Genomic DNA, 25,167 nt, shown 5'->3' with positions numbered 1-25,167 from the left:
CACACCCTCCCGAGCCGCTGCGAGCGGCGATTGGCTGCCCCAACATTCCAGGAAGAGAACGCCGCGCGTACATCTCGGAATCCCTCAGCACAATACAACCGGCTTCTGCGCCGCAGCCATTGGCTGGCGCGGCGGCGAGAGCGGCGGCCTCATTGGCTTGCCGCTTTCCCTGGCGTTCTTGGCCACGCCCATTCCCCGCGATCACGTGGGCAGGCCGTATTCCGAAACGCGTTTACGCCTCTCCTTAAGGAAGAAGAAGGAGAAGGAGCGAGTCCGACGTCTACGCTATCGGCGTAGTGCCCCGTAGTTGGTTGGCAGGGCAGGGCCAGGGGAGGATCGGGTGGGCGGGTGCGGGAGAAAGGCAGGGAGGCGGGCCGGGCTTCTGCCAGCCTCGGAATGGCCCTGGGTGCCAGTGCTTCAGCCGTGGGGCTGAGCGCTTAAAAGTTTCTGGGGGGGCGGGAAGGCCAGGGGGAGAGGTTTCCCCTGTCCCAGGCAGATCTGGATGGGGGGGCCCTTGTCACCATGGAGGGGGTGCTGTACAAGTGGACCAACTATCTGAGCGGTGAGTAGCCCGGTCCTGCCCTCTGCTCCCCTCGCCAGGCTGGGAGGGAGAGGCAGACAGCGCGTGTCTTTGTGTGCCAAGGGAAGGGAAGGGGGCAGCATCGCAGGAGCCCCATTCTGACTCTCCCGGTGGGTCTCAGGCATAGGATCCAACTCTTAGGGTCCCTTCACCCCCTACTCAATAAAATATTTGAGGGGGCTCCTCAAATATTTATTATTTATACCCCGCCCATCTGGCTGAGTTTCCCCAGCCACTCTGGGCAGCTTCCAATCAAGTGTTAAAGACAATACAGCATTAAATATTAAAAACTTCCCTAAACAGGGCTGCCTTCAGATGTCAAGGAGATACCTGCTTATTTCCTTCACATCTGAAGGGAGGGTGTTCCGCACGGCGGGCGCCACTACCAAGAAGGCCCTCTGTCTGGTTCCCTGTAACCTCACTTCTCGCAAAAGAGGGAACCGCCAGAAGGCCCTCCGCACGGGATCTCATAAAAAAGTTGATGGGCATTGTCATTCAAATGGTTCGCATGTGCCATGTCATGTGATCAAGTCTTCTTATCTGTGCCCCCCCCCAATATTTTATTCAAGTTGACACCCCTGGTCCCAAGCGCTGCAATAGGCAGGCTCAACCACGAAGGTACCGCATACATCTTTAAGGTGCCTTGGGACTCTTGTGTCATCCCTAAAGAGTTTCAGAGGCGCAGCAAGTGTAGGGTCTGCTTCCTTACCCCCCCCCCAATACCCATCAAGCAGGGAGCGGCTGCAGGTTAAAGGGCAGCAGAGCGCATGAGAAGAGCAGCAGGCTCAGTCTCTGGCTACACCTCGGGTTAGACGTGGTCTGAGCTGGCAAGGTGATTGGGAAGAGAACTTTGCTCGGGTCAGCGAATGTTGCCTCTCAGGAAGAAGGCAGCAGGGGACTAGATGGGTGAATAAGTCTGACTTGGGATGGGTGCAGCATCGTGTGTTTCTGCAAGTCTACACCTGGCACCAGCATAGCTCCTCTATGTATTTTGGAGGGTAAGAACAGAAAGTTAGAGGAATTTATTGGTAACAGAGTGATAAATATGATACGAACATATATGTATAGGTAGTTGATGTTTGTCTTGTTTCTTTCACGTCTGTGTTCAGTGGGCTGTTGTTGTTGCCTTCGTCAATTGACTGAAGTCTGAGTTTCCTGCACAATATATGTGTGTGTCTTAAGAGTTTGCCTGTGCCCTGATTGTGGTGCTCAAAGTGTTGTGAAGCATATCTTCTGTTTGGAAGATCAAGTTGTAATACAAATCTGGGTGAGACCGCCAGGTGTAGAGTGATGTATAAATTCAATAAGTAGTAATAATAATAATAATAGTTTTGATTTAAACCAACTCGGGATGGGGAACCATTTCCAACCAGTGAGCAGGATCCTTACCTTCACCATCCCCTGCACACCATTTTGACAGGTGGGTAGGGCCATCTACCTGCCAGTCACCTGACAACACCTTAATGTCACCATTTCCTTTCCCTGAATTATTCCAGACCACATGGGCAGAGGTTCGATGATGTGTAGGCACCTAAGGTCAACTGACTGGCAGCTCCTGCAAACCCCATATATGATGCCAAGTGAAGGACCAGTGGGCATAGCTAAGAGAAAATGGCTTTGTGGACCGAATTAGGCACATGAGCCAGAGATTCCTCACCGCTGGATGGGTCATATAGAAAAGACATATAGAAAGGGCAGCTGTGCCTAAGGATTAACTAAGTATCACACGGCAACTTGACTGATAGACTCTGTCAGCTCACACACAGAGAGTTGTTACCTGGGCTTTTACCTGCGGATTAGCTTTTGTCCAGAAGATTTCATTGGGACTAAATAGGCCTAACTTCAAATAGTGGTCAATAAAAATGCTTCCACCACTTATCAGCACAATGTTATGCATGTCTACTCAGAAGTAAATCTTACTGGGCATAAAGGGAAAGTATTATAGAACTGCAGCTTTTTACCTGAAGAAGATTCAAATTTCAAACTGTTTCCCGTTTACAGAGCAAAATCTGTAACTAAACAAAAAACATAATACATAAATAATAATAAAACAAAACCCACCAGGCATGCTTAGCAGATTTCAGCGCCTTCATTCCCTCCTGCCTACTCTTAAAACCTAAATAATGTCAGAGAAGTGCCACGCTTTCAAATATTTACAAGAATTGCGTCCTCTGTCCTACAAATATTTGCAGAGCAAACCATGGCCGGGTGGATGGAATTATTGGCCGGAGCTCACCGTGAAAGAAATCAGAAAGTGTAACAGTTTCTGTCACTCTTTGTTGTAGAGCAGCAAAACTACAAGGATGAATCAGAACAAAGTGTTTCATAAGCACAGAATAGCATTTTGGTTTACAAAAGGTACATTTAAATGAAATGGGTTGTTCTCAATGCTGGGAAAATATATTGATCCCTTTTCAGAAACTAGAATCCAGATGCTTGACTCGAGAGTGTGAAACGGCATGCTTTAGCTTAATGAGTTCAGAATCTTGCTGCAGTATTTAGCATCTCATCGATATCTGATGACTTGGCGTTGTACAAGGGCGGTAGGAGTTCAGTGATAGGACAAGGAAATTTGTATGGAGATCAGGAACTAGGGCGTTTGCAGGCAACAGATCACAAAAGCGACTTCCTCTGTCGCTGACGTGCTTCCCAAGTCTTCCTCTCCTGTTCCTGGGCTTTTAGCACATTTATCATTCTTTGGTAGTCATGAGATGTATGAATTTGCTTTCCAGAACAAAACTGCCCTGTTCTGTTAATTGAATTCAGCTATGCTGTCCAGCATGGCAACAAGCATCTTTTGGGAGGAGGTACAGAGCAACTGCCCGATTCTATCCATGTTTTCCCCAGAAGTAAACTCTGCAGAATTCAGTAGGACTCCTTCCCAAGTAAACATACACAGGGCTGTGCCAAAGAAATGTCCACAAATAAGTTGAGTTTAAGTATTAAGAGGATCAAAGCCCATTTAGGCTGTAATCTTTGCGGTAGATTTTGTTGGAGTTGGTCCATAGTAGTTTCGGTGAGATGTGCTTCGAAATAAACATTGCACAGAACTGCACTATTACACTGGTTGGCCAGGAGCCAGTCAGTTACTTTAGGAGTGCTTAAGTCATTGCCATGCCCATGTGGGAGGGAATGGATGAGTCTTCCTTGCTAGAGTTGAGACAGCTGACAATCAGGTTCTTATCTTTGTACTTAATGGGTGGAGAGATAGGGCTGAACTATGCCACATATCACCTCGTACCACGTGTCGTTTCTTCCAGTTTTACACTGTGAGTCATACTCTCTGTTGGTGTTTGTTGCTACGCCTTTTTTTAAAAAAAAACAACCTACCTGATCTTATGGTGAGGCTCCATATAGATTATGTTTTTGATTTTTAAAAAAATCAGTGCAATAAAACAAAACAAAAACTGAACATAAGCCTACTGGATCAGGCCAATTGCCTATCTAATCTAGCATCCTGTTCTCGTAGTGGCCAACGAGATACGTATGGGAAACCTGAAAGCAGGATCCGACCACAAGAGTACTTTCTCAACCGATAACTGCCAACAACCAGAATTCAGAAGTAGGGCTGGGCGACATCTATCATCCCAAACCAGATTGAATTCCATGTTGTGATACCGATTTCATAAATTTTGACTTGGCAATATATCGCGAATCATGATGTGTGTTAGGACTGGGCGATATATTGTCCCAAACCAGTTTGAAGTCCATATCGTGATAATTGTTTCGTAATTTTTGACCTGGTGATATTTTGCAGATCATGATGTGTGTGTGCTTTGCAAAAATCACAATGTGAGAAAAACCGTGATGCCAATGCCTCTACGTACCTCCATCCCAGACATTGTGATATATCAATATACCATGATGTTTGGCTGGTGATATATCACAGTGTTGAAAACCAGATATCACCCAGCCATATTCTGATGTGTATTGCCTCTGATCTGTGCAGGCAGAGGATAGCCTTGGTAACTAGTAGCTATTGATAGCTTAATCCTCCATGAATTGATTTAATCTTCTTTTGAAGCCATCCAAGTTGGTGGCCATCTGTAGCTCTTGTTGAAGATGATTCCCTTATTTAACTATTGGTTGAGTGCAAAAGTCATTTCCCAACATTCTTCTGCACCTGATGTCTCCATGTTCTGGTGTCACACAAGAGGGAAAACCCAATTTTTCTATCTGCTTTCTTGATACTATGATGCATCTCTACCGTATTTCCTCTTACACACCTTTTTTCTAAGTTAAGAAGCCCCAGATGTTGTCACCTTTCCTCATAGAGTTGCTGCTCCAGCCCATGGATCAGTTTGGTGGCCCATTTCTGAACTTTTTTCTGGTATTCCAATATTATTTTTGAGCTGAGGCCGTCAGAACTGTACAAAGTATTCCCAGTGTGGTCACACTATAGATTTCTTATATTGGCAGTTTTGTTTTCAGTTCCTTTCCTCATGATTCCTAGAATGGAATTCATATTTTTCACAGCTGCCCCACACTAGGTCAACATTTTCATGGAGCTTTTTCTACTTTTTGCCAAGTTCTTGTTCCTGGTCAGTCCCCATCAGCTTAGACCCCTTGAGTATATGTGTGAAATTAGGATGTTTTGTCCCAGTGTATATCACTTGCTGATATTGAACTGCATTTGCTAATTTACTGCCCCTTTGTTAAGTTTGGCAATATTCTTTTGGAGTTCTTCATGGTCTCTTTTGGTTTGGACAACCCTGAACAATTTGGCTGACTCACTGCTCAGCCCTAAATCATTTATGAACAAATTGAAAAGCACATGTCCCAATTTCTGCATACACAACCTCAACAAGAACATTGTTCTCTCCCTGTATGCATGCTGATCGTTGCAAGTGGCGCTAATGGGTGTTTTTTTTAAAAAATAACTTTTTATTCAAAATTAAAACAAAACATATTATCCAGAAACATATCATCCTTATTTCTCTCCCCCCCATTTTTCCTCCCTCCCCCTCCCTCCACAGAACCCACCCACCCCCACCCCCCAACTTCCCTCAGTTCCAGTCTTTGATTTCTCTAAAAATGCTGTTTTCTGCATGTTACACAGTTGTATAGATCCTCAAACTATTTAGCTGATTATTATCAATAAAAAGTTTGTGAATGCTTATTCAAAACCAGCCAAGGAGTCCAGTTCGCTTTGTTGTGTCTTCAAATACTTCGTAAAGGGTTCCCATTCATCTTTAAAGTCACAGTTATCCTTGTCCCGTAGCCTGTATGTCAGTTTTGCCAGTTCTGCATAATCCATCAATTTTTCTTGCCATGATTCTTTAGTTGGGGTTTCTTCAGTCTTCCATCCTGCACAGTCTTCCATCCTGCACTAATAGGTTTGTGAGACAGTTAACCTTCCAGAAGCCACACTGCCTCTATATCAGTAAGAGTTGTTCTTCTATAAGCTTGGGTCAATTTATCTTTAACAATGCTTTCCATCAGTCTCACCAGTACCAGATATTAAACCAGGCATAGGCAAACTCGGCCCTCCAGATGTTTTGGGACTACAATTCCCATCACCCCTGACCACTGGTCCTGTTAGCTAGGGATGATGGGAATTATAGTCCCAAAATGTCTGGAGGGCTGAGTTTGCCTATGCCTGTGTTAAACTAACCAGCTTGTCATTTTAGGATTACTCCTAGATTTCTTACTACACTAAAGATAGAACCCAATCATTGCCAGAATTTTGATTAACACTGAAAGCTTCCCTGCAGTAGGGCTCTTAAAATTTATGTCAAAAAAAGGGGCACATTTTGTTAATACAAATTACAGAGATTTCAACATATTATTTGATCTTGAACAGGGCTTATAAGACAATAGATAGAGCCTGTTTTTCAGATGGATTTTTAACCCTAAGTAATTTTACTCAACACATTTCTTTTAAATCCCCATTTGTGAAATCATTTAGGAATGTATGCAACTTGGTGGCCTTTGCTGGAGAGCTAGCTCAGATTAAATGTGACGTAATAGCGTAATATGGCTTTGGGATTAACCCAGTTCGAAGCAAGTTTCCATGTACTAACTCCAGAAATTAATCTGCATCTATATTGGAATTATCTGATAATATCAAATTAGAAGGGTGTGACTTACTTACGTAACCAAGCTTTGCGATAGATGCAAGTTCAAATACTTGCACTCTTAAATGTACCATATAACGATCACTCCACATCTGTATATAGCTTTCAGTGGCCTGGTTCCCACAACACAGCAAGTTCCCATGACTGCGCAAATGTGAACTGGAACGGGAGGTCCTATGCACAGTGGTTAAAATACATTTTACAGTTTGATACAGAATACTGTAAATTGGCCCTGTGCAGGAGGAGCTGTTCTGCCGCTGCAGCAAGACGAAAAAAGCATAGTTAAGATTATTTATGATCAGACTCCCAACCGTGAATTAAAGTATTACATTGACTGAAGTGCTATGTATTCCTTACAGTGTCATTTTTATGCCACAGAGAGGTCTAAAGCAATTAGCTGCTACGGAACACGCCGTTTCATTATCTGAGTTTCCGTGCATATTTATATTGCATTACTTATTTTCCCCCCACTGCCCTGCCTCCCCCCTTTTTTTGGTAAACAATTTGTATTAATTTTCAGTTACTAAAATCCAATATAAACCACATTTTATCAATCTCAAATTACAATTTAGATTCATACACACACACACAAATTAGAAAGCCACTTATACATTTTGTGTGGCTTCCTGCGTGCTAGATTTCAAGGTGAAATATTTTATTTCATCCTGCTTCCGAGTCTTAATTAATCCAATTACATTCAATCTTGATCTTAATTCTTTATCAACAGCTACAGAGTTTTTGATTTCCATTCGTATTAACACATTTAATAATAAAAAAATTCTGCAAGAGGAGTTCTGCATCCCATCTATTTCCTGTGTGTGGTGTTTATCTTATCCATGTTGCTGCCTTTCCCGTTCATGCCTCTCTCTATTAAAGGTCACAGATTGAGGAACTGAAGTCTTCCTGGCAAGACCTCCCACCCCCCCCCACTGGAACTGCAAGAGGGGCTTTGTATATTAGATTTGGTACTAGAAAGCAGAGGTGTTTTTCCAGTCGCATCAGGGCAAGTAGCTCTGGGGAAGGTTGACTTGTTTGCCTGTACTCTTGCAAGTCCTTGGCTTTAATGGACGTGTTGGCAGATCTGTGCCTGGCCGCAGCTCAGGATTAAATTAGTTTGCATGCCTGACATTTCGCCAGATGCTGCAAACAGCTGGTGCTTGTGTGAAACGAGTCAGTTTTGCCCAGGAACGACCCACCTCTTTCTGTGCAGTGAAGGCGAAGTTCTTCCAAAGCATGGCCGTGATGGCCAGCAGTGGCCTCCCTCCATTATTCCAGCAGGTGTGGGCCTTGGTTTGTTCTGGAGCTGCTTCATTTTGGCTGTCTTGTTGCCGTGCAGTAGCCAGAGAAAGGGGAGCAGAGCATAGCAGCCATTCTGGAACAGACTTTGCAAGAAGAACTGAGCTAAGACATGGGCTGCAATCTCCCAACCCCCTTTCCCTGCGAGTAAGCCCATTGAATTCAGTATGCTTTACTCCTAAGGGGGACATGGTTAGGATTGTGCCGTTCGCTTCTCAGCAGTCAAGTGTGCACTTATGCAATGTCTCTCTCTTTTTTGTAAAAAAAAAACAAAAGTGTTTGCTGTTAAAAAAACCCAAATTCTGTATATAGGTTGGCTTAGTGTTACGTGCAAACCAGGGCAGCTCAGTTAATTCTGCCACAAGTTTGGGTTTTAACAAAAGTATACGGACTCGCTGTTTTGTGGGGCTTGTCAGCCTGGGAAGGTAGCCCATCTGGGAGAAGGAAAACTCTGATGCTAAACCTTCTCTGCCTTGTGGCTACATATTCATTCATTAGAAAGGTTTTGGTAGGAAACACCAAGGAAAATCCATACCTGTTGCCACGTGGGACATGTTTGAGAGGAGAAAAGGCTAAGGAGTAAACCCAATTCCTTCTGTCCACCTCCTTCCGTCAACTCCTGCAGCCAAGCTGGTGCCAAATGCATTTTTCTGCTTTCCTTTGTTTTTGTTTTTTATTTTATTTATGCTTTTCAGGTTTATACATTTCACTAATTTTACAATCATTTTAACATTTCAAAACTTGACTTCCTCCCCCCTCTTTCTGCAGTTCCTTAAATTTACTTTTAATATCTTCTGCATATCTAAATTAACTTAATTTGCTCATTTATTCAACTACTTTAAATATATACTCTTATAAAACTGCAGGTTCTTACAATAATCCTGCCAATGTTCTTATCTGTTTACAATTTATCTGTAAATATTCCAGAAACCATTTCCACCCAATAAACCATTCCAAGAATAAGAAATCAAGATAACAAACTTTTCATAAAAGTTTGTTATCTTGATTTCTTATTCTTCCTGCAAGTTTCACCATTTCTGCATATTTTGTATCCATTCTTCCTTTGCTGGGACTTCTGCTTCTTTCCATTTTGGGGCGAGTAACATTCTTGCTGCTTTAGTAGCATACATGAATAAGTTTCTATACAGGTAGTTCTGTCCCTATAATTCCCCAAAGTTCTGCTTTCCTTTGGACCACATAAACAAGGCTGAGAAGGGGAGTCTTGTTCTCTGGGCAGCCCAGGACCTCCAAACACACTGTCCAGACTTGGACCCCAGGGAGATGAAACAACACAGGACGTAGCAGTTATGAGTTGCCAGTCTCTGTAGCTGCAGCAGGCGTTGTGATTCCCCGGTGGTTTGACTTCAACCCTGAAGGCTGCAGCCCATTCTCTCTCAAGACAGATGGATTCAACCAACAGTTTTGCAAATACCAACTAGATGCATGTATATTCCTTCTGGCTGTGATTAAAAAAACATGTTTCTTCCCAGGCTGGCAGCCTCGATGGTTCATTCTTGCAGGAGGTGTGTTATCCTACTACGATTCACGGGAAGATGCTTGGAAAGGCTGTAAGGGGAGCATCCAGATGGCAGTTTGTGAAATTCAAGGTAAGTAACATGCAGTGGGACTTACATTGTGAACTAAAGGTAAAGGTACCCCTGCTGGTGCGGGCCAGTCGTGTCCGACTCTGGGGTTGTGCACCCATCTCACTTAAGAGGCCGGGGGCCAGCACTGTCCGCAGACACTTCCGGGTCACGTTGCCAGCGTGACAAGCTGCATCTGGCACACGGAAACGCTGATTACCTTCCCGCTAGTAAGCGGTCCCTATTTATCTACTTGCACCCGGGGGTGATTTCGAACTGCTAGGTTGGCAGGCGCTGGAACCGAGCAACGGGAGCGCACCCCGCCGCGGGGATTCGAACTGCCGACCTGACGATCAGCAAGTCCTAGGCGCTGAGGTTTTACCCACAGCGCCACCCGCGTCCCTTCCATTGTGAACTAGAACACGTCAATTCCATTCAGACATCTACACACAGCCTCATTTGACTGTAAGTAACAAACCTTGGTTTATCAAGCCAAGATATGCTTGAGGCTTAACACAAACACACACACCCATTTGTGCCACCCTATCTTTCCTTGATACACTACAACGGAATACTTCCTTGCTTAACTAACCAAATGATTCAGGAAACCGGGGTTACCTTGAAGAGAATGAGCCAGCACCTGAAACCATGGTTTGAAGTTGGTTTCAGATCCTGTCTCCCCTGCCCCCATCCTCATTACCATAGTTTGACCTGTTGGACATAAACCGTGGTTAACTGATCTAGGAAATCTTCAGCTACAACACGCTGAGAATGGAAGAGGGAATTGGCAGCATTCATGAGCACAGAGCTCTTGCATGATGTTGGCTTAGTAAGCTGAGTCAAGTCTAATTCTGTTGATCTTAGTTCATTCTGCAGACAATACGCGGGTAGATTTGATCATCCCTGGAGAACAGTACTTCTATCTGAAAGCCAGAAATGCGGCAGAGAGGCAAAAGTGGCTGATCGCTCTAGGAACTGCCAAGGCCTGCTTGACGGATGTCCGGACACAGAAAGAAAAAGGCAAGCCGTTCTTAGCTGAGACTTCTATCCCCACCTTACTTCCCAGCACCCCAGAAAACAACATTGCTTGCTTTGTGTTTCCAGTTTTATTTTCCTGTCAGCAAATATTTAGAACAGTTTGTCTTGTGTTTTGTGGGACCTTCCACACCACAGCCTTTGAGTCTTTGTTAGGTCCAACACATTATTTTGATTCAGCATTACATGGGCACAGAAAGAAAGAATTGCTAATTTTATCCATTTGTTGATTAAATTTTGTACTCCCTCCAAATAATCCACCTATTAGGGGGGTGGAATTGTGATAATGGGTATTTATTTGCAGCATTGAAAAGTATGTAGTTCAGGCATATTCGGCCCTCCAGATGTTTTGGGACTACAACTCCCATCATCCCTAGCTAACAGGACCAGCGGTCAGGGATGATGGGAGCTGTAGTCCCAAAACATCTGGAGGACCGAGTTTGCCTATGCCTGATTTAGCAATTTAGAAGCTTTATAAAGTTGTTTCTGATCACATCTGTTTGACTTACCTGTGTTACTGCTATTAATTCAGAGTTTACAGAAAACACGGACACTTTGAAAACAAAAATGGCAGAACTCCGGCTGTATTGTGACCTCCTTGTTGAGCAAGTGGCTAAAACGAAGGAAGTCGGCATGTCTGGTGTTTCAGCAGCTCAGGTAATGTGGTATCAAATAAAACCTGACCATGTCCAAGGTGCGAGAGAACTTCACCTCCATAGCAGCAATCCCTTCGCTGTAGCATCAATAATATGTTACAGGTGAAGCAGCACTTAACGTCACATCCCAAGACCCCCTCAGCTTTTGGCCGGTCTGAAGATGCTGGCCTTTGCCTGCTGCTGTTGGGGGTTGGTTGTATTGTATGCTTTTCATTATTTAGAAATTGCTTATTGAGGGTGTTTTTTATGTTCATATCAGTACAGCTTGTATGGTTCTGCCATATGCCGCTCCTGGTGCATTTATGTTTAGTCATTAAATTTATCTCTCACCCTTCCAAAGAGGATCTTTAAAACAATTCCAGTTCAGATGCAGACTGGAAAAGATCAACATTTAGTAGAACGGGATGTTATTATGGTTGTTAATTAAGAATGGCATGCCCTGGACACCCGAGTCTGAAGTGTTGGGGAGAAAGAGACCCCCATATCACTGTATCATCTGTTGAGATGCTTTTGCCAATGCCTCCCCAATCAGTAGTGAGGCAGATGTCAACAGAAGAGAGGAGATGTTATCTCACTCCTCTAGGAGGTCTAACTTGCCACTAATATTACTGTGCAGCAAAAAACCTTTCTATTCACCCAGAATTTGTTTTAAAAATTCTGTTAGCATTGTCTTAGACTGTTGCTCTACTTCTTCTATCTGTGCCTTTTATACTGTTGATTTATTGTTGTGTTTTTATGTCCTTGTGAAAACACACACACACACCGGAATTTTAACTAAATAAATAAGTTGTTTGTGCAGGTGTGTCAACCTGTGCTGGAAAAAGCAAACGTTAGGAGCCTGGTTTGGGACAGGCTCGATAGCCTAGAAACCAGGTAGTTCTTGGAAGGTAAAGTCATCTTCCCATTTTGCAGAATGGAATTGATATGGGAGCACTGTTGAAATCCACCTGCACCACCTTTCTGAAGACCCTTGAAGATTGTATGCACATTGCAAATGCAGCCTTCTCTTCGGAGCTGCTCCCGCCTGAATCTCCCAGCGTTTCCAAACCGAACAAGGTAAGTTTAAGCGCAACCTCTGATTCTAAAGTGGCAATCCACCCTTCCCTTGGTTGCGCTATTGTTCAGCACTGCATTTATTTAGCAACTTTGGAACGCATGTTTTAACTAGGAGGCTGCTGTGTCAGTTTGCCTTTGCCTATTTGAGTTGTACCCAATTTTGGAACTTTACAAGTTAAAGCGTACAGTCAAACCTCGGTTGTTGAACATAATCCGTTCCAGAAGCCCGTTCGGCTTCCGAAATGTTCGGCATCCGAGGCGCGGCTTCTGATTGGTTGCAGGAGCTTCCTGCACTCAGGCAGAAGCTGCATCGGACATTTGGCTTCTGAAAAACGTTCAAAAACCGGAGCCATTTGGGAACCGAGGTTTGACTATACAATAAATCAAGCTGAGGGTCGAAGACATTTTGCAGTATAGTCATTGGTGAAGTGCCTAGTAAGACCCATTCGGTAATAAGAAGGACAATGATTAAACAAGAAAAAAGGAAAACTGACCCTTGAGACCATGAAGAGCAGCATACTGCTATATAGAGGGTCGGTCCAAAACATTTTGCTGCCTGAGGCAAAAGGACAAGATGGTGCCCTTCCCATTCCATGTATAGAATGGCGACGTGAAGCCTCTTCACACTTGAGGGCAGCAGCTACTTTAGGGGGTTCAGGGCAACCTAGCTTAGGGGACTTGGAGGAGAGGGGGATGAGGCAGGAATGCATTTTCCACATCAGATGATTGCTTCACCTGCCTATTGGTAGAGCCGGCCCTACATGCATAGGTTTGTGTCTTGAATCCTTCCATATTCTTTGGATGTATCTAAGGCAAGCTGAAGCCGCCAGTGGGAAGTGGCGGTGCCACAAACCTAGCCATCAGAATAGCTGCTGCTGACTGGGAGGAGGAAGGGTGAGGCAGTAGGGACATTGGCACTGTACGGATGCACCTGTGGAGTCAAAGTGGCGCTTCTGCTGTTATGCCCACACAGTACCAACATCCTTGCCACTACCTGTTCCCCTTCTGCTAAGGAGCAATGAGTCTGCTGGCCAGATGTGAGGGGTGCCACAGTGGCGCTCTGAAGGAAAGTACGTTTCTGAGGTTTAATGATACTAGCATAAACAGTTTTCTTTTCCTTTCCTCCCCACAGCTAATACCTTCCGTCTTATTTAGCCGCGATATATCAGAAAGGTACGGTGCACATTTTTCTTCATTCAGTTGTAGATTGGGATGAAGCCAATTCAGCATCACTGTTAGAATTAACAAAGAGAAGAAGCATAAAAGCATGCTGTTGAGAGGTGTGCGTGTGTATGTGTGTTCAATATATAATATACATTCTTTAAGCTGTTCCGAAGGAGCCCATCCTCTAGGTCAGTGTTCCCCAACCTTGGGCCTCCAGCTGTTTTTGGACTACAATTCCCATCATCCTTGACCACTGGTCTTGCTAGCGAGGGATGATGGGAGTTGTAGTCCAAAAACAGCTGGAGGCCCAAGGTTGGGGAACACTGCTCTAGGTTTCACCACCTGAAATAGGATGCATATCAGTTCCAAGAACCTGATGGATGTCAGTTTCTTTATATTGTTAAGGCAGTGCTAATGAACCATTTTAAGCTGTGTTCTCTTATTTTACTAGTCTTGGGTATTTTTCGCTCTATAAGGCGCCCCAGACCATAAGAAGCACCTAGTTTTTGGAAGAGAAAAACAGGAAAAAATATATTCTGAATCCCCTGCCCGGAAGAGGCTGCACGCGGCTAAGGCTCCCCCAAGAGCCGCACTCCCTTTAAAGAGTGCATGGAGTGTGTGTGCGGCTGCCCTTCTCCCTCCTCAGGGAAAAGCCCCCAAGAGCCACACACACGCTCCAAGCGGCTCTTTAAAGGGAGCGCTGAGCAGAGCCTCCCACCTGCATTCGCTCAATAAGATGCACACACATTTCCGCTTAATTTTTAGGAGGGAAAAGTGCATATTATAGAGTGAAAAATACGGTATATATTTTTTAAAAAACTGAATATCTACACTAAAAATACATATTAGAGGCTACAGAGCTCCTTTTAAAAAGTAAACCGATTCTTTGACTTTCTGCCCCAATCCTGGGATTCCTTGGGAGTGAAGCCACATTGCGTTACATCATTCCCAAAGCATTCTGGGAATTGTGACTAGCTTGAAGTGGCTCAAGGCCGTCTCCGCTGTGACCTGCCTTCTGCACTTCTGAGCGAAACCCACTGAGGTAAGCGGCAACCCCATTTTGGATAGTTCAGAGAAATTATATAGTATTGTTCAAAAACTGTAATCAGATAATTCTGTTCAAAATAACAACAACAAATTTTATTGAACAAACAGGGTTCTTTTCTTTTGTTCCTCCCAGGAAGATGGAATTAAAAAACTGTGAAAACGGATCTCTGTATGCAAACACCAACCTTCATGAGCAATCCCTGATTGATAAACTGACCCCTGACCCCCTGAAAACTGGCAAGATGGACTGCACAAACATGATCAAGGATGATTTGGCAGGTAAATTCATCAGTGGTTATTATTCAGAATCAATGGTGTTGACTCGTCCATTTTTCGGGTTTTTTAACCAGTGTTACATCCATCCAAATGGAGCATATCAATTATTATTATGATTTAATGCAACAAGTGTGTAATTTGAAACTTCTGTATACTCTTGGCGAAAAAGAAATTGAGAAAGCCACTGATGTGGAGGCAGTCATTCTGAAGTCTGTATTATTTCATGTTTGTCCTGCCCTGAGAATCTCAGGGCAGTATAAACAACTCTCTCCCACTCCCCTTTTATTCTCATGAAGCAAAGTTACCTCACAGATAAAGTAAGGTTCTGCCAAGAGATACTGACTGGCCCAAGACTGAGTGGGGGATTTGAACCCAAGTCTCCCTGTTCTGAGTCTTGAAACTCTAACCACTACACCATACTGGCTATGCATAAATCCAGAGACAGATTTCAGCAAGCTACGTCTATCTCAAAGGTTTTCCCGTTCAGATTTTGTACGGATGAGAAGCTGCACAGATGAGCGAGGAAGCATGCCTGCAAAACAGGACATTTAACAATACAGAAGATATAAAATCCACCGCAGTCCCCCCCCCTTTTGTTTACATTCAGAGGCAGGTCACCAAGTTTAGTTTTCTGAAGATGTCTCTCCCTTTAAACCCAAGGTGGTGGCAATGACGATGGAGAGGACAAGCTGCTGCCAAAAGAGGACAATCAAGACGACAAATATTTAAAGCCTGTAGTGGAATCGGCAAAGAGACCAACAGCATTGCAATCAGAAGAGAAATCAGACAAAGCTTTACCTACTTTTTTCAGCGCTATGAGCATTAGGTAATGCGCCACCTGCATAGCTGTCAACCGTTCCTTATTTGGCGGGAAAGTCCCTTATCCCAGCGCCATGTCCCGCTTTCCCTTATTGATGATGTTCCTTAAATTTCCCGGGTTTCAAAGGAAGCAGCTCCTCTCCCTCCCTCCCTGCTGGCCAGGGAGGAGGGAGGCTCCAACTGTGTTGCTTGGCTGCGTTGCTCACCCAATAAGGAGTCTAAGAATGACTGGCGGGTGGAGCTTGCATGCCTTGTGCTGATCAAATCGGCTGCGTTGCCTGGGGACTTGCCTTTGCTCAGCGCTTCCCAGCGGAGAGGTGACTGTGGTTTTCCTTGCTGCATCCCCTTTGCTGGGTTGCTGTGCTGTGGGAACCACCGCTTGAGGCTTCATTTGGCTGCTGGCTGGGCTTTCTGCCTTTGGCTCGGAGGGGCTCAGAAGTTGAACATACCTGTGCTAGGAAAATCCCTTATTTTGGCTGCTGATCCCTTATTTTCGAGGCTGCTGGTCCCTTATTTTCAAATCTGTAAGCTATGGCCACCTGGACAGAAATTGCATGGAGAACCTTAAGGAATGGTCCATTAAGGGGGTGAATTTGCTCTACGTCCTCAGTTTTCTGTACAGAAGGAGAGGGCAGGCTTTGGGGACATGGGAAGCTGCCATCTACTGAGTCTGACCACTGGTCCTTCTAGCTTCGTATTGTCTACAGTAATATTTGGATGTCTGTCACACAGCATCGAATCAATTTTATCTGTTGCAGACAAATATGAATATCTAGGTGACACGGGAGCATGCAAGTGCATACATTTCTGGACATGGATATTATCAACGTTATGTTGATCTCTTTTATAAAATGCATGTAATCAAATTATTGGTCCACCTGAAAAGCACTTTTCCATTCTGTGGGTTTCTCCAGTTGTATCAGCATTATCCCAGTTGTGAAGACGAATAACATAAATGGCTTTGAAATAGGATTAAGGTGGAATTAGCCCATTACCTCTGACTGCAGTGTGACCTTGGAATTCTTAATGTGCTCTTTGTGTTCTTCCCCAAAGGTTTAGTGATATCAAGCTTTTTGAGGATGGAGGTATACCCACAGAAGAATTCCTACAATCTTGTAATGAAATAGTTCCAGTCTTGGGTATGTGATTGCTTGTTTCCTCCATGGCATATGTTGCACAGTGAATATCTCTGCTTTGCTATTGAAGCCTTAGTGGTTCCATTAAGAACATAATGATAAAGTGTGGCTTAGTGAGACATCAGTGAATGTAGACTATTTTTACCAAGCTTGCGTGCTCTTCCTTTCACCTCTCTTCCTCCAACCCCTCTCCCCTTCCCTTCGTGGTCAGCAGCAATAAGTTCAGAAGCTTTTGCTTTTGATAACTAGAGCTTGCCATGTCATTCAGACCCCCTAAAATGCAGTTAATCTTATTTGAGGTTAGTTTAAACATGCCAGCTTCAGAAACTGTAGTTAATATTAACCACAGTTTACTGGATTTGGGCAACACAACAAGCTGTGGCTAACAAAAAAACAAAAAACCTCCAAAGTACTACACCCAGCTATGTTGGATGAAGACAGTGGGTGGTGGAATGTGTGAACCCAGGAAGAGACTAGTCTGGTTCACATGATAAGTGAAGTGTTGAAATGGAACCACTGTGTTATGTGAACAGAGCAGTGTGTTGTTTGGGCATCCTTGCCCCCAAGGAGAGAATAAACCGCATGCTTACCACCTTGTGTGTTATGATGGAAGAAAGTAGGATGTAAGAACAAAACAAAACAAAAAATCTTATAAATAGAACCAGCCCAACCTCTTATTTTACAGTGAATGTACCCGCTGGCTTGCCTTTTAAGCTGTTTGGGACTTAGTGCTTACCTTTGATCCTGTGAAAAGTCATTGAGTTACCCAAATCATCATCCTAGACAAGAACTCCTTTTGGTTACAATATGGAGGGGAAGCCCTGCTTTATAGGGGTGCAGATATTCTTGTGTTCTTAACCCAGCTCCTCCTTCAGCTTCTTTCATGCCTTTGAATGCTTTCAAGAAAAATCAGAGGTGCTCAATCCTTTCTGCCCTGTTGCCTGTTATCCAGGTTGAGTAGGTGGAAGCTAAAGCTGACCTTTGAGGTCTTGAAAACTCATCTTCTCTCTCCTAGACAAACTTGGGCCCACAGTCTTTGCTCCCGTTAAAATGGATTTTGAAGGGAACATCAAGGTAATGGCTTCAGCTTAACATTCAGTTCTTAATGATAAGTACTGTATTTTAAAAATGAAAAAAAGATGCTGAAATAATCTTGCAGGTGCTGTTCAGAAAAAGGAAGGGAGGTCACTCTGTGCATGGTTCTTTATGTGCTTCTTCTGACATGGGCGCAACCAGGATTTATGTTGGGGGAGGGGCTGGGCACCTCCTGTTGTCATCCTCTGTCTGGTTCTGCCAAGCAGATTTGGAACGAAATGTCTCAACAACAGTTGTTTTCAGTTACTTTCTTCTGGCCCCAAGTGCTCAGAAAAATCTCTCAAAACATTTCAGATATTCTTATCATTTCTACTTTTAGTTAAGTATTTTTATTTATTTACTTGACCATGAGTCCAGAGACATTCTTCCATAAGGCCTTGCTTATCCTCTGCCATTTGCCATGGCGAGATGCCTTGCCGCTGAGTATTTGAATCCAAGAGCCACATTGTTAGGGTGGACTTTGTGGCTCTTTTCCAGATGTTACTTTCCCCAAGAAACCATTTAATTGGACCAAACTATGTAGTTCCTAATTGAGATGCAGTGCGGGAATTTGCTCCACCCTACCTGGGACGCGGGTGGCGCTGTGGGTTAAACCACAGAGCCTAGGACTTGCCGATCAGAAGGTTGGCAGTTCGAATCCCCACGACGGGGTGAGCTCCCGTTGCTCGGTCCCTGCTCCTGCCAACCTAGCAGTTCGAAAGCACATCAAAATGCAAGTAGTTAAATAGGTACCACTCCGGCAGGAAGGTAAACGGTGTTTCAGTGTGCTGCTCTGGTTCGCCAGAAGTGGCTTAGTCATGCTGGCCACATGACCCGGAAGCTGTACGCCAGCTCCCTCGGCCAATAAAGCGAGATGAGTGCCGCAACCCCAGAGTCGGCCACGACTGGACCTAATGGTCAGGGGTCCCTTTACCCTTTACCTTTACCTGGCAAGTGTCTTCTGTTCCTTCCCTGTCAGACGCCCCTCACTATATAATTTCTGGGTATGGGCCTGCCAGAAATACCAAAGTATGTGATCTGGTTCTCTCTCCCGTCTAGAAAATAAATCAGAAATACATAACCAACAAAGAGGAGTTCACCACTCTTCAGAAAATTGTCCTACACGAACTGAGCTCTGAAGAGGCAGCACTTAGAAACTCTGCCACGCAGGCCCTCCTCTGGCTGAAAAGGTAGGTTGTTTAATTTTTGGGACGTGGGTGAGGCTGGTTGCACTGCTAACCAAGATCCATTTTGGGCCAAAACCAAATATCCAGCTGAGTCATACCAATTGAAAGCAACAGACTTAAGTTTGTTGGTTTTCGTAGTGCGTCTCTACGACTAACACTAGATATAACCCAGTCATTGCTTTTTAATTTGGATTCTAGAAGAAGGCAAAGGGCACATTTAATGATCACTGGTGACAGTAAACATGGTCTGGGGCCTACCTCCTGTGGACTCCCTTTCCTTCGTCTGGCTAGTGAATTCTCCAGCCTCGGTGAACTGAAAAGGGCTCAGTACAGGTGTTAGACATAAATAGAACTTACACCAATTGTTCAGAGGTTCTCTCAGCCTGCCTTCAAGCATATCGAGGCTGCTTGCAGACAGAGGCGTAGGTGGGTTTCTCCATTTGGAAATGATCATATCTCTTTTCCTGTAAACTACAAACAGAATTTGCAACTGCACTTGGTCTTAGCCCAAAGGCTGAGAAGCCCTAATGGTGGCCAAGAGACTGATACTGAGGAATTGGAAGAATAAAGATAGGATACCCTTTAACCAGTGGATTGACAGTATGACCACACTTGCAGTTTATGAATGGACTACTCACAGACATAGATTTTGTTTGGATAAATATGACAACATTTGGAATGAGTTTATACAGGACGTAGCAGGCTATTAATATCTACATATGTATTAGGATAGTAACATAATGTCAATTTATATAAGAATGTGTGGTAGTATACTACATTGTACACGTGTGTGTGTGTTTCTCTACACATTCTTGTTCTTTTTTCTCCCCCCTTTTTTTTCATTGTATCAATTTATTTCTTTATAATTGAAATTCTTCCAATAAAATATTAACACACACACACACACACACACACACACACACACACACACCAGAATTGCAACTGACTTTTCAAACTATTGTGGATGCTACACTTTTTTGGTATCTCCATTCTGCTGTACAGTCATACCTTGGATTCTGAGCACCTCGTGACTCAGACGTTTTGGCTCCCGAACGCTGCAAACCTGGAAGTGACTGTTCCGCTTTGTGAACGTTCTTTGGAACCCAAATGTCCGACGCAACTTCTGTGGCTTCCAATCGGAAGCCGCGCCTTGGTTTCTGAACGTTTTGGAAGTTGAACGGACCTCCGGAACAGATTCTGTTTGACTTCCGAGGTACCACTGTCCTTTATCCACACCTGTGGGTGTGACATAGCTGCTGTGGCTGGAGAAGGTGTGATTCACCTGAACAGCGCGTTTTATAACTTTTGCAGTGGCAGCTGCTCTTTTCTTTTTTTTTATTAGCACAATATCCATTAAAGATTATCCATTAAAGATATTTTTTTAAAAAAAAAGTTTAATAAACCCTTTCTGGTCACTGCCTTTTGAGCAACACTGTTCACACCGGCAACCAGAATGGGGTTTCCCCCCCTACCCAATATCCCACTGTCCATATTTTCTATTAAAAGATATATTTTAAAGTAACAATTTCAAGCAACAGCATGTGCTCTAACTTCGTTCCCTTGTTCCAAACAGGGGTTTAAAATTTCTGAAGGAGTTTTTGAAAGAGCTAAAGAATGGAGAGAAGAATATTCAAACAGCACTGAGTAAGTGAAGACTATTTTGCAGAAAACTATGGAACTCCACATTTTCGAGCTGGAGGGTGGCAGAGGGGAAACTGGCTTAATTCACTCACATCATCACATGTACTGAGCGAGAGCGGTGCTTATAATGAAAATCATACTTGGAAATTAAATATGTTTGCTTTAAGAAGGAATGTTTGTTCGATTTATTATTTTGCCAAACCCCTGGGACGGTCTCAAAAACTTGTCCTCTTCGCAGCATCTTACAAACTGTTTAACCCCCCCCCCCTTTCTGTCGAATTACAGATAATGCTTACGGCAAAACGTTACGACAATACCACGGCTGGGTTGTCCGAGGAGTTTTTGCGGTGAGTGAGCTTTTTTTAGTTAACGGTGATCATACGAGTAGATTTCTTTAAACTCAGTTATTTTACAGATCGTATACACGCGCTCTGGATATATTCATGTATTGCAATGAACTGGTTTTCTGATCTTTACATCTGACTGCTAGCTAGTTCACACAGACACTGTAAGCCAGCAGAGGCTTGGACTCCAACTCCAATCAGCTCTTGCCATTGGTCAGAGATGATGGGAGTTGTAGTCACAGGTCCCCCTCCCCTGCTGTCAGCAGTAATGCCATTGACTTACCTCTGGTATTTCAGAAGCTTACCAAGAATAAAGTTGTTTTATGGGCAGGAGGCTGGCTACTCAATGATAGAATCATAGAATTATATTTGGAAGGGACCCTGAGGATCATCTAGTCCAGCCCGCTGCAATGCAGGAATATGCAGCTGTCCCATACAGGGATCGAACCTGCATCCTTGACACCACGCTTTAACCAGCATATACCGTATTGTTTGCTCTATAAGACTCCCTTTTTCCCTCCTAAAAAGTAAGGGGAAATGTGTGTGCGTCTTATGGAAGGAATGCAGGCTGCGCAGCTATCCCTCTTGCTGTTCTGGCTTATGAGATTCAGAATATTTTTTTTCTTGTTTTCCTCCTCCAAAAACTAGGTGCGTCTTATGGTCTGGTGCATCTTCTAGAGCAAAAATATGGTATTTTTCAGGGAATGGAGGACAGAATTCTTTTCTTCCTTCCCTCTCTTCTTTATCCATGCCTACACAGGAATAAGCCCTATTTAATTCATTGTGGATTCCTCCTCAGTAAATGGGTCTAAGTTGGCAGCCCCCTCTGCTGTTTAATGTGAGAAACGATGCTGGGACTCTGCGCAAGCCAGTTGTGGTTGTGTTGTTTTGGGATTTGGGTAAAAATTGGGATTTTGGCGTGTGCTGCTGTTAGTCTTTTTCGGTATAAGAATGCAACATACTTACTTGTGGGTTGACTCTTGAGCAGAATCAGGGGTGCATGGGGATTTGGAAGTAGTAGCACAGAACATTTATATATTGCTACATTTATATCCCGCCTTTCCTCCAAAAAGCTCAAGGCATGGTTCTCCCCCTTCCCATTTATCCTCACAACAGCCCTGTGGGGTAGGCTAGGGCTCCCTCCAGACATTATTTTTACTGCACATTTATGAAGACTTGCACCCATAGGAGCTGTCATATGCAAGCCCACTTTTGGTACTGTTTGTAGTGAAGCTGCATATTGGTGTATCCTGCAACTTTTAAAAGTGTTGGTGTTGACTTTTAAAGCCCTAAATGGCCTTGGCCATGTATACCTGAAGGAGAGTCTCCACCCCTGTAATTTAGCCCGGACACTGAGGTCTAGCTCCGAGGGCCTTCTGACAGTTCCCTCACTGTGAGAAGTGAGGTTACAGGGAACCAGGCAGAGGGCCTTCTCGGTAGTGGCACCCGCCTTGTGGAACACCCTCCCATCAGATGTCAAGAAGATAAGTAATTGTGCAACATTTAGAAGACATCTGAAGTCTGCCCTGCATAGGGAAGTTTTTAATGATTGATATTTTATTATGTTTTTATATTCCGCTGGAAGCTGCCCAGAGTAGCTAGGGCAACCCACTCAGATGGGCGGGGTACAAATACTAATACTACTACTAATAATAATAATATACCACAAATATTCAGCTTTATTTTTGTTCTGCTTTTGTTGAACTAGAACCCCTCCCGACAGCAGTATTATGGTAGCACTGGGGAAGCGTCACAGAACCAACTAATAAAGCGGAATAAATCCACCACCAATGCTCTACAGTCGTACCTCGGAAGTCAAACTGAATCCATTCCGGAAGTCCCTTGGACTTCCAGAACATTCGGGAACCAAGTCGCGGCTTCTGATTGGCTGCAGGAAGCTCCTGCAGCCAATCGGAAGCTGTGGAAACCCCATCAGACGTTTGGGTTCCAAAGAATGTTCGCAAACTGGTTTGCGGCGTTGGGGAACCAAAACGTTCAACTTGCAAGGCATTTGACTTCTGAGGTACCGTATTTTTTGCTCTATAAGATTCACTTTTTCCCTCCTAAAAAGTAAGGGGAAATGTGTGTGCGTCTAATGGAGGGAATGCAGGCTGCGCACCTATCCCAGAAGCCAGAACAGCAAGAGGGATTGCTGCTTTCACTATGCAGCGATCCCTCTTGCTGTTCCGGTTTCTGAGATTCAGAATTCCCCCCCCCCCTTGTTTTCCTCCTCCAAAAACTAGGTGCGTCTTGTGGTCTGGTGCGTCTTATAGAGCGAAAAATACAGTACTTATTTTGTCGCAGAATGCAACCGCCATAAAACACCTGTCTGGAGGGATCCATAGTCTCTTGTTCCACCATACACATTTGTTAGGTCTTCATTATTTTGCAGGACCTTTTGCTGCCTTTCAAAGAGTCACTCCCACCTAAGAGTTTGCTTATCTCCCACCGCGCCCTTCCCAGTCTTTGTGCACAATAGTTAAAATCACAAGACAACATGTGGATCTCCTTCGCTTCTGTTCCTTGCAGCTCGCGCTAAGGGCATCTCCGACGTACGCAGACTTTGTGGCTGCGCTCTCTCTCGGAGAGTGTGAGAACCAGGAAGAAGCTTTTTACAACGGAATGCAAAGGGACCTCGACATCTACCTGCCGGCCATGGAGAACCAGCTCTGCATCTTGGACGCACTGTATGACGAACACGGGCTGGAGTCGGACGAAGTGGTGTGATTGCCAGCCCCACGCGGTGCCTCGCAAATTCAGGGATTGTGTCCGCTAACATAGCTTTTTATCCCCAGAAAGCTATTCTGTTTCTTTGTGTTTTTCCAGGCTTGGGAAGGGACTCAAAGCTTCCTTTTTTATACACTTTTATTACTATTACTATTTGAATGCTTGCTCGTGTTTAAACGCAAAGGTGCTATACATTCAGGCGAGATTGTGACTGTCCTGATGACAGCTGGATCTCGCTGTCTTTGCTGTGTGGCAGGCCATACATGGCAGTGGTTCCAAGAGCCGTAGCCACGGCGTTTGGCACCGTTGGGCTGAATAGTTCAGAGCTTTTCCTTACCGGCGAAACGACCGCAGGTCGAATCAACAAAAGCAATAGTAGCTTTCAGTCTAGTGGCTGTAAAACGTAGCCAGGATTTGCAAAGCCACACTTCCCATTTTAGTGCAAGTCTTCCTTGCAGGTTAAATCATACGCAGAACCCAGGGTGTTACCAGGTCACAAGTAACCCCCCAGTTTTCATCATGTTGAAGCAATTGGCTGCATCCCTCCACATCAGTGGAAACAAAGGATCTGCCCCATGCTCACATACCATGGTGACAGAGGACTGCTGACCTCTTAAGGCTGTCAACGTGCTTCCAAGCTGATGTTCTCATGCTAAGGCGGAAGCACTGGGAAATTCCTCATGCCACAACGATCATGTATCTCGCACACTGCCTGTCTCTGCTCCAACAGAAGGTGGAGGGAATGGAAGAATGCACCACTTTGCTCCAGCCCCCCCTGGTTGCAGATGCTTTCTAACTTCCGGGTTCACTTGCTTTTGGAATCGGTAGAACTCTTTGTGAGTTAGGATTGCAGCTTTTGCAACCTGTGCTTTAGAGGCCTATTTGAAACCAAATCATATGCATTCCGTGTCTCTATTTGAATCATTCTCAACTTTGGATTGCAAAAAGGCTGGGTTTGGAGCAGAATCTGTGGAATGGTGAATCAATCCATAAACAACTGTCTTCTTCAGAGTAATTGGAAGCCTTTTTTTGTTTTAGGTCCAGATGTAATTTTAGAATACATGAGCGTTTCCACTGCTAATGTTTTTCTCCCCCCCCCCCCCTTTTTTAAATTACTAGGTTTGTCTAATCAGAGTTCAGGGTGAACAGCTTTCCTTACGATTATATATAAAATTCACCTCTGGTATATGAAAGCTGGTATATGAAATGTGTATTTATATAGGCACTAGTAGTGTTACTGGGATTACTTCTAAGCTCTTACAGACAAGGGAATTCAAAATGTTACATGATACCTGGGCAGGAACAAGTAGTTTGTCGTGTCCCCCAGAGTTAAGGGCTACATATCAGTATATTGCCAAAACTAGTCTTTGGCTCAATGTTCCCCTCCCAGAAAACTGCCACTACAGTTTCTCTGTTTGTCCCTTCTGTTGGTTCTTCACATTCCCCTAGTTCTTCTGTCTCATTCTTCT

The 25,167-nt window shown here is 44.2% G+C and overlaps 1 protein-coding gene and 1 long non-coding RNA gene across 3 annotated transcripts; one reads left to right on the top strand and one right to left on the bottom strand.

Annotated features, from left to right (window-relative positions):
- Window positions 1-409: 409 nt before the first annotated feature.
- Window positions 410-24,713, top strand: PLEKHA8 (pleckstrin homology domain containing A8). 2 transcript variants are annotated; one of them, XM_081883334.1, is made up of 14 exons: window positions 410-562; window positions 9,444-9,560; window positions 10,401-10,556; window positions 11,104-11,228; window positions 12,140-12,283; window positions 13,416-13,456; window positions 14,628-14,773; window positions 15,431-15,596; window positions 16,643-16,728; window positions 17,741-17,799; window positions 18,859-18,989; window positions 20,560-20,630; window positions 20,913-20,974; window positions 23,501-24,713. In XM_081883334.1, the coding sequence occupies exons 1-14, from the start codon at window positions 523-525 to the stop codon at window positions 23,696-23,698; spliced, it is 1,542 nt and encodes a 513-aa protein (XP_081739460.1). In that variant the 5' UTR covers window positions 410-522; the 3' UTR covers window positions 23,699-24,713. The 2 variants fall into 2 exon arrangements, with proteins under 2 accessions (XP_081739460.1, XP_081739459.1); XM_081883333.1 differs by lacking the exon at window positions 410-562 and adding an exon at window positions 2,869-2,938.
- LOC309353875 lies at window positions 17,806-20,546 on the bottom strand. Its single transcript, XR_014162104.1, has 3 exons — window positions 19,344-20,546; window positions 18,747-18,854; window positions 17,806-18,384 (listed from the first exon to the last, which is right to left on the bottom strand). It is a non-coding gene; the product is annotated as an uncharacterized lncRNA (long non-coding RNA).
- Window positions 24,714-25,167: the final 454 nt, after the last annotated feature.

Source organism: Podarcis melisellensis (assembly GCF_964234715.1).
Source record: "Podarcis melisellensis genome assembly, chromosome: 12".
NCBI lineage: Eukaryota > Metazoa > Chordata > Lepidosauria > Squamata > Lacertidae > Podarcis > Podarcis melisellensis.
The sequence above is the reverse complement of the archived record's forward strand: the minus strand, read 5'-3'. Positions and strand labels throughout refer to the sequence as shown.

Excerpts from the sequence above, each read along its gene's own strand:
- PLEKHA8 (XM_081883333.1), top strand. The coding sequence starts at position 2,884 with ATGAATCAGAACAAAGTGTTTCATAAGCACAGAATAGCATTTTGGTTT. Across the intron at positions 12,284-13,415 it reads GCGTTTCCAAACCGAACAAG|CTAATACCTTCCGTCTTATT; the intron begins GTAAGTTTAAGC and ends TCCTCCCCACAG. Across the intron at positions 13,457-14,627 it reads AGCCGCGATATATCAGAAAG|GAAGATGGAATTAAAAAACT; the intron begins GTACGGTGCACA and ends TGTTCCTCCCAG.